This window comes from Chrysochloris asiatica, unplaced genomic scaffold (genome assembly GCF_000296735.1).
Source record: "Chrysochloris asiatica unplaced genomic scaffold, ChrAsi1.0 scaffold00042, whole genome shotgun sequence".
Classification (NCBI taxonomy): domain Eukaryota; kingdom Metazoa; phylum Chordata; class Mammalia; order Afrosoricida; family Chrysochloridae; genus Chrysochloris; species Chrysochloris asiatica.
The window spans coordinates 17,025,281-17,035,012 of NW_006408560.1; the positions used below are offsets into that span (position 1 = coordinate 17,025,281).

Consider the following 9,732-nt stretch of genomic DNA (forward strand, 5'->3'; position numbering starts at 1 on the left):
ATGGGTCGGAACCGACTCGACGGCACTTAACAACAACAACAACAGCAATAGGTTAGAATAGTTGGAAAACAAGAGGTCAAGGCAAAATACAGAGAATATAAGGGTTTGACTCATTGGAAGCATCTCTATCTTTTCATTATGGGTTGTAACCAACTTAACAACAACAACAATCTCCTTCTTTTTCTGAGTCCCCATTCCATCCATTAACTGCTGAACACTTTGTAATAACTGTGGCTTGAACTGAGGGTCTCTCCTATATGCCTAATTGTCAACATTGGCTGGAAGTAGAAAGTATAAGATACCTTAGAGTCCCTCAGAATGAAGAAAACTTTTGTTTGGAAATACTGAGAATATCTGGTTACATGAAATCCTAGTGCTCAAAATCTAGCATGTACTTGAAGAAAGCAAGCCTAGTAGGTCATAAAAGGACCCTGTTGTTGTGATGACTATGGGTATCCACAAGGAAAGACATGCTGCTTAGCAATCCAGGGAGCAAAGTAGTGGTTTTAACTGGATAGAGTATGGTGCAAAAAAACTTTAAGAAGCAATGATCTGGTTATTTGTTCCTTGACAATGGAATTCAGATATAAGCCTCTTTATAGAATTAAATTCCTTTGTCACTAATTGCTGACCAATCATATATCTGACATTCTGGAAAGTTTTGTGGCGTTTTTTTGGCCTCTACTAGAAAAACTACATACAGCATGTAGCTACTGATGATGACGGTAGAGAAAATAAAGGAAAAGTCTAATTTATTGAACATGCAGCAACAAGAAAGAATCTTAGAACTCCCAGGTAAGGCAGAAAAACTAGGGAGTCTGCGGGAATGCCACACAAACCAATAGTTCAGTGGAGCTCTATTTGTGAGCAAAGACATTCTGTTCTTGGCTGTAAGTGCTGTTGATGTATTCTACTTACTTATGACATTGAGTGTCATTCTGTGACTGTGCTGGGCCCTCAGGTCATTGCTGGCCTCACAAGAATAATTTCCAGAATGTTCTGTGGTCAGAGAGATGTTGAAAGACACTCCTCCAGAGGAGCTTGAGCTGTTTCCCAGGATGACATCCTCCCGATAAAACCGGTACAGGATCGGGGGAGAGCCTCGCTTGGCCTCACAGTGAAGCTCCATCATGTCCCCTACCACAGGCTGGGCCCGTTGAGTCCGGAGGGTGAGGACTATGTGAGACACTGGAACTGACAGAAACAAAGGGATCCATAACCCAAACAGCCTAAAAATGACATGTCTCTGACAGTTTCTGGTTTCCAGTAACCACACTTTCACCACCTAATAATCAGAAGCATTTTTCTAAAAACATGACAAATTCTGGGTAATTTTGTTTTATTACTAAGTCTCCTTCACAAGAAGTAAGGTGACTTCAACTTATTTTGCCATGTTTTGCTATTCTTAGATAGCTTTTTGATCTTCACATCTCTGTTCCTCTACCTCCTTCTGAAGACCTTCATGATTAACAGAGTACTACATCCTAGTTTGAGAACCAGAGGCTGAGTAAGAGTCATGATAACTTACCTTTCACAGTGACTGAAATCCACTTGCTGAGGATGGGGCCATGCATATTGTCAGCTGTACAGTAGTACCTGCCGGCATCACGTTCCTTCACATTGGGAACCCGCAGCTCTGCTCTCAAGGAACGCTCTGTCTTTCTTCCCAGACTTACTATGCCCTCTCTGTGCCAGGAGAATGTGATTGTTCCAGAACCCTTGGCTACAGAGCAGACAAGAACCAGGTCTTCTCCTTCAATCAACTGCCCGCCAGGGGGCCGGAGCTCTAGATTCACATCAGATACAGGGATTCCTGGAGGGCACAAGTTGACATGTGAGAGTCCCAGGAGCAAGAACTTTGCAGCCAAAGAGGAGACAGGTGTTACCATGAGTAGGCAAATAACAACATGGGCAATAGGCAAGAGTTGAAAGTAGGAAATAAGGAATTAATTGTGTAAATTTTTATAAATGAAGCACAGTGGCTCCATAAGGTAAGCACTAAACTGTGAATCACAAGATTGGTGGTTCAAACCCACCAGCCACTCTGTGGGAGAAAGATGAGGCTTTGTGCTCCCACAAAGATTTCAAGCTTCAAAACTCCTATAAAAGGTCTCTATGAGTCAGATCGAACTCAATGGCACTTAACAAAAACAACAATTATTATAAAGCAAGAAACATCCTGGCCCCTCCCAACACACATACAGGTACAATTCCCATCCTTGGAGAATGTGGGCACCAGATCCATGATCTTCCTAAACCTAATGGCTGCAATCACATTTTGTGGACATTTGTCTCTAAGAAATCTTCAATGTACCAATGGATCATCAAATAAAAAGAGAACACTGAGGATATTACACCTATCCTGAAATGACTACTCAGCCAACACATTCCTCTCCTATCCTTCAAGACTCTTCTCTAGTTCCACCTTCATTTCCCCACATTTTTCTCAAGTTCTACTTCAAGTTCATGTTTATCTACTTTTCTAATTATTTTTGTTTTCATTTAGATCCACAAATGGAAGCAACATTCAGACCTCTAAAGACAGCACGTGGTCAGCTGTGTTTTAGTTGTCTGTAAACTCACTAGAGAACATATTCTGTATATCTCTATAACCCACACAGGTTTGGACACCCCATAAATAATAAGTTATTGCTATTATCTGTCCACCACTCATCTGTCAGTTTGTTGTACTGTGGTGGCTTGTGAGTTGCTGTAATTCTGCCATGGGTATTTTAAACACCAGCAGGGTCACACATGGTGGACATGTTTCAGATGAGCTTCCAGATGAAGACAGACTAGGAAGAAGGAGAGACAAACTACTTCTGAATATTTAGTCATGGAAAAACCTTACAAATAACAGAAAAGCACTGTCAGATATAGAGTCAGAAAAAGAGTCCCTCATGCTGGAAGGCACTCAAACTGTAACAAGGGAAGAGCTGCATCCTCAAAGAAGAGCTTACCGTGATGATACAAATGGAATAAAGCCCTTGGTACCTTAATTTGCTGATGGGACACAATTCAAAATGAAGAGAAACAGCTGTAAACATCCATAATAATTGGAACATGGAATGTATGAAGTATGAATCTAGGAAAATTGGAAATTGTCAAAAATGAAATGGAACGCATAAAGATCCATATCTCAGGCATCAATGAGCTGAAGTGGACTGGTATTGGCCATTTTGAAGCTGACAACCACAAGGTTTACTATATCATGACTGACAAATTGAAGAGGAATGGTGTTGCATTCGTTATCAAAAGGAACATATCCAGATCAGTCATGAGGCACAACACTGTCTGTGATAGGATAATATCCATGTGCCAACAGGTAAAACCAGTTAATACCGTTTACTCATGAACCACTAAAGCCAGTGAGGATGAAATAGAAGAATTCTACCAACTTCTTCAAGCTGAAATTCATCAAACATGCAATCAAGATGTATTGATCATTACTGGTGATTGGAATGCAAAGGTTGGAAACAAAGAGGAAGAATCAATAGTTGGAAAATATGGCCTTGGTGATAGAAATGATGCTGGATATTGGATGATAGAATTCTGCAAAACCAATGATTTGTTCATTTCAAATACCTTTTTAAACAGCAGCATAAGAGAGGACTATACACATGGCCCTCAGCAGATGGAATACACAGAAATCAAATTGACTACATTGGTGGAAAGAGAAGGTGGAAAAGCTCCATATCATCAGCCAAAACAAGGCCAGGGGCAGACTGTGGAACAGACCATCAATTGCTAGTATGCAAATTCAGGTTGAAGTTGACGAAAATGAAAACAAGTCCAAGAAAGCCAAAATATAACATTGAATATATCACACCTGAATTTAGAGATCATGTGAAGAGCGGATTTGATACATTAGGCACTAAAAACTGAAGACTAGAAGAGTTGTGGGATGATATCAAGAACATCACACATGAAGAAACCAAAAAGTCATTAAGAAGACAAGAAAGGAGAAAAAGGTCAAAATGGATGTCAGAAGAGGCACTGAAACTTGCTCTCCAGCATAGAGATGCTAAAGGAAATGGAAGAAATGAGGAGGTCCAAGAGCCAAACAGAAAATTTCAAAGGTCAGCACGAGAAGACAAAGTCAAATATTACAATGAAATGTGTAAAGATCTGGAGTTAGAAAACCAAAAGGGAAGAACATGCTCAGCATTTCTCAAGCTGAAGGAATTGAAGAAAAAAATTCGTCTTGACTTTCATTATTGAAGGATTCTCTGGGCAAATTATTGAATGATGTAGAAAGCATAAAAAGAAGATGGAGGAATACACAGAGTCACTGTACCAAAAGGCAATGGTCAGTGTTCAACCATTTCAAGAGGTAGCATATGATTAAGAGTCAGTGAAACTGAAGGAAGAAGTCCAACGTGTATTGAAGAAATTGGCAAAGAACAAGGCACCAGGAATTGACAGAATACAAATTGAAATATTTCAACAAAATGAGGTGGCACTTGAGGTACTCACTCATCTATGCCAAGAAATTTGGAAGACAACTTTCTGGTTAACTGATTGGAAGAGATCTGTATTTGTGTCCGCTCCAAAAAGAGGAGCACCTATGGAATGTGGAAATCATCTGACAATATCTTTGATATCCTTTGCGAGTAGTTTAACTAAAGGTAATACAGAACAGTTGCAAACATACATTGACAGAGAACTTCCAGAGGTTTAAGCCTGGGATGAAGGATATCATTGCTAATGTCATATGGATCTTGGCTGAAAGTAAAGAATACCAGAAAGATGTTTACCTGTGCTTTATTGATTATGCAAAGGCCTTCAATTGTGTAGATCATGACAAGCTATGGACAACTTTGCTAAGTATGAGTATTCCAAAACACTTAATTGTGCTCATGAGTAACCTGTACATAGACCAAGTGGCAGTTCGGACAGAACATGGGAACACTGAATGGTTTAAAATTAAGAAAGTGTGTGACAGGGTAGTATTCTTTCACCATACTTATTCAACCTGTATGCTGAGCAAATAATCCAAGATGCTGTATAACATGAAGAAAAATGTGACATCAAGATTGGAAGAAGACTCATTAACAACCTGCGATATGCAGATGATACAACTTTGCTTGCTGAAACTGAAGAGGACTTAAAATACTTACTGATGAAGATCAATGATCATAGCCTTTGGTTTGGATTGCATCTCAATGTAAAGAAAACAAAAATTCTCACCACTGGACCAATAAACAACATCCTTATCAATGGAGAAAAGAATGAAGTTTTCAAAGACTTCATTCTTCTTGAATCAACCATCAACAGTCATGGAAGCAGCCGCCAAGAAATCAAATGATGGATTGCATTAGGCAAATCTGCTGCACAAAACCTTTTTAAAGTGTTGAAGAGCAGAGATGTCAGCTTGAGGACTAAGGTATGCCAGAGCCAAGCAATTGTATTTTCAATAACCTCATATGCATGCGAAAGTTGGACAGTGAATAAGGAAGATCATAGAAAGTTGATGCCATTGAGTTATAGTGTTAAAGGAGAATATCAGAAGTACAATGGGCTTCCAAAAGAACCAACACTTGTGTGTTGGAAGAAGTACAGCCAGAATGCTCCTTGGAAGCCAGGATGGCCAGACTTCGTCTCTCATATTTCAGACATATTGTCAGGAAGGACAAGTCACTGGTGACAGATATCATGTATGGTAAGGTGGAGGGTCAAAGAAAAAGAGGAAGACCCCAGCAAGTTGGATTGGCAAAGTGGCAGCATCAAGTGGCTCAAACGTAGCAACAATTGTTAGCTTAGCCCAGGACTGGGTAGTATTTTGTTCTGTTGCACATAGTGTTGCTCTGAGTCAGTACCAACTCTATGGCCCCTAACAACAACACTATTATGTGACTTAGGTGAAAGAAGGCCCATGTTGAACCTAAAGAAGGAGGGATACCAGGAGAATTGAATGCTCTTCTCTGTTATGCTAGCATTCCAACGGATAGGAGATGACACTGCTCTGTTCCTCTCTCCCCAACCCTTACTCTGGATAAACAGCCCCATGGATACTCACTCTGAACATGAATCTGAGATTGGATGCTCTGTTTTCTGACTCTGTGAGCCACCTGCCTTGTTTCACACCAGTAAGATCCCGAGTCTTCACTCCATATGATGGGGATCTGGAGTTCTGGGGATCTGCTATCACTTGTTCCCAAAATATGGCCTTCTCTGAAGAAGCAGAATTGAAGCGGAATGTGTGACTTTTGTGGAGGAAGCCAGGTCTCACATCTCAAGGTCATTGGGTTTCCCTCAGTGGGCTCGGTGGGTATAACTGTCAGCTTAGGAGGTGGAAACAACTCTAGAGAGAAGAGTAAACATAATCCCCAGAGCAATAAGACTCAGCACTCCTGGGAAGAAGCACCTATGTTCTCAGAATTGGCTATCAGAAGATAGAAAAACACACGATGGAACCAATTCCCATTTCCCTCCTGTGGCTGGGCCATGGAACTTTTCATAAGATATCTACTAGTGAGTTCTCTACTTCAATCCTCATACATCATTCCCCTGCCATTACTCACAGAAATGTAGCCATTACCTTGAACTTGGATCCTTAGATGTTTTGAATGTTCCGTCCACTTACTAATTATGCCTTTCACAGAAGCAGTACAATGATATTCGCCATTGTCCCTAAAGTCTGCACATAGTGTGATTAACTTTTTGTTCTTATACGAATAAAGTTCTTTTCCATCCTTGTAGTAAATCCTTTCAATAATTTTATCATCCTTTTTCCCCTGGCATCTTATATTCACATCATCTCCTTCAAAGATCGGGTATGAAGCTTGAAGGATCAGCCAATCTACAAAGAGATGGATGAACACATTCAGTTGATCTCCTGCTGTTTTGTTCTTCCAATTCTCATTTCTGCCCATGACAGAAGAGTTACAGTCCTGTATATGTCGGAAACTGTCATCTCCCACATTTCCATGTGGCCCTAGTACCTAATTCTTCCTTGTCCTAGAGAGTAGGCCAACTACCAGATGCCTTTGAGTGATCACTCTGTTGTTGCTGTTGATTAGTTAAGTCAAACTGTATGATAGTACAGCTATATTCCGTGGGGCTGTCATGGCTTTGACATTTAGGAAGCAGATTGCCAGGTCTTCCTACTTAGGTATTTCTGGGGGGAAAGGGTTGGACCATTACCCTTTTGGTTAATGGCTGACTACTTAATTATTTGCACTATCCAGAGTTCCTTACACAAAAGAAGAATTTTATTTCATACTTTTCTTCAGACGCAAGTAGTTTTGGGCCTGGTAGTTATTAGGTTGCCAACAATTCCCCTGATGGAGGATGGGGGATCAGGGAGAAGTGCAGTGGGTATCTCCATCAGCAATAACACAGAATACTAGATGAAGCAAGTTCAGGGGATGGTCCCAGAAGTCTGAACTACATATAAAGGAATATTTAGAAAGTTTGGAGGCTTATGGCCAGTAGAATTTGTAGCAGAAGCAAGAAATCTAGTGCTTTCAGATTAACGAGACTCAGTGGCTCCCAGATTGGCCATCTTGGGCAAGGTGGAGATGGGGAACTATCAGAGCTGCCATAGACACCTGATGCATGACCGATCTTTGGAAGGTATTGACATTTGTGTATGTGTGTGTATCTGTTCATTGGTCTCTTGCTGTCTGCACACCTCCATTCTGGTGCCTGAGTGAGTGGACACTCCCCCACCCCCGGAGGGTTCTATTCCACATACACATAGAGCTACTAAAAAATTTAAAGGGACAGTTTCCATTAAAAACCAAACGATAGCACAAAACGGTCACAGCAGGCCCTGAATGGTTTATCACTAGGGAAAAGGCCTGAATGGGGGTTGTGGAGCTGGAAACACATAGGCTAAAAAGGAAACGGGTCAACAATTAAACCCTAAGTTATATCATAATGACCAACAGTGGCATCTTGAAATTTCTCAGGCAGCCTTGAAGGCAAGAAGCTGAGAGAGGGACATTAAAGACATACTCATAATTAGCTACACATTTTTCCCCCTCTCTTTGCTCCTTTTTGCAATTATAGGCTATAGTATCCAATTTGTCTTTTTTGCTGTTGCTATTTTGTTTTTTGGTCCTCACTTTACTTTTGGGGGGCTCTTTCTTTACCTACATTACCCAAGAAGAGACAGCAATTGCAGTCATATAGTCAAACTACAATCACACCCTATAAAATTCCAACATCCAGGCGAGAACCAATACCAGTTACCATACACCAGGTAGGCAGCCAACATCTACGACTGTTACCCTGAGTTGAGTAATAACAAGAGTTAAAAGGGAGAAGTGGGGCTTGATGGCGGCTAGGGTGGAGGTGCAGTGAAGATCGCCTTCAGCAATAACACAGAATACCAGGCAAAGCAGATCCAAGGCAGAGCTCCAAAACTCAGAACCACAGAGATAGTATTATTTTAAAGGTTTGAAGGCTTATAGCTTGTGGAGTTTGGAGATGAAGTAAAAAAAATCGTGTACTTTTGAATCTGCCGGGCTGGGCTCAGAGGCCCAAGCTGACATCCTGGGCGAGACCAAGCAGCAAGATGAAATAGGTGGAGCAGAAACACCATGGAAAAACACCGTGGGAACCTTGGGACAAAGGTGAACAATATACTTTGTCAGTTTTGCTTTGCTCTGATTTTCTTTTTTTCTTTGGTATCTGGTTATTGGCACGCTCACTGTTTGCCCACCTCCATTCTGGTGAATAGAGGGAGAGCCTGAGCTGAGTGGCCACCCACCACCCTCACCGCTGGTGGGTTCTTCTGCCACGCATGCGCACAGATACTCAGCCCAAGTAGAGACCCTGAACTTTTATTATCTGTTTTTTTGTTCTGTTTTTCATCACGGGAAAGAAAAGAGAGGGCTGAAGGGAGGAAAAGAGAGTTTAAAGGCAAAACAGGCCAACGGTCAGATTGGAGCCTGAGGTATAGCATAACAACCAACACTGGCAACTTGGAATCTCTTGGGCAGCTTTGAAAGCAGGAACTTAGAGAGGACATTAAAGTTATACTCATATTAAGCTATAGATTTTTTTTTTAATTAAATTTTTTTTTTGCCTTCTTTTTCTTCTCTCCATCCTCTCACTTTTCTGTGGTTAGAGACTGTGGTATTCAGTCTTGTTTTTGTTGGTGCTGCTTTTTACTCTTTTTTTTTTCTTCTTTCTCTCACTTTTTTTTTCTGTTCGCTGGTGTTGTTTTGCTGTTATATGCCCCCACTCTTCTGCCTTTGGAGAACTCTTTGTCTCCCTATATTACACAAGAAGAGTCAGCAACTGCTGCCATACAGCCAAGCTACAATCACACTCTATAAAACACCAAAACCCAGGCAAGAAACAATACCAACTGTCATATACCAGGGAAACAGAAAACACCTGTGAAAGTTACTCTGAGTTAAGCAATAAGAAGAGTGAAAAGGGAAGCCCACATCCTGATCACTTCTTTCTGGAAGCAATCAGAAAGCATAAAAATTTAACAAAACACATACTCAATTAAGTATTAAGGCCACAGATAAACATTAAACATGTCCAAGAAACAAAGGCACATGTCCAGAAAAAAGACAAAATGGCTGAGACAAATGACCTAGAAGTAGACCTGTACTCCATTCTGGAAGGAGGGCAGGCCTTGGAAATGCCTGAGAAATAATTCAGAAAAAATGACTATAAAATGTTTCAAAACACTTTACAATGGAGTTGAGAAAAATAAAGAAGAAGTCAGAAAAGTGCTACAGGAACAATCAAATAAGATAGATACAG

General features: G+C 40.8%; 1 protein-coding gene across 1 annotated transcript in view; it reads right to left on the minus strand.

Moving 5' to 3' along the window:
- Window positions 1–9,732, minus strand: part of FCRL3 (Fc receptor-like 3) — a 173,032-nt gene that overhangs the window by 108,865 nt on the left and 54,435 nt on the right. The window contains 4 exon segments of the mRNA XM_006878204.1: window positions 919–1,194; window positions 1,529–1,813; window positions 6,020–6,304; window positions 6,542–6,802. Coding sequence (XP_006878266.1) covers window positions 919–1,194; window positions 1,529–1,813; window positions 6,020–6,304; window positions 6,542–6,802 — 1,107 coding nt within the window.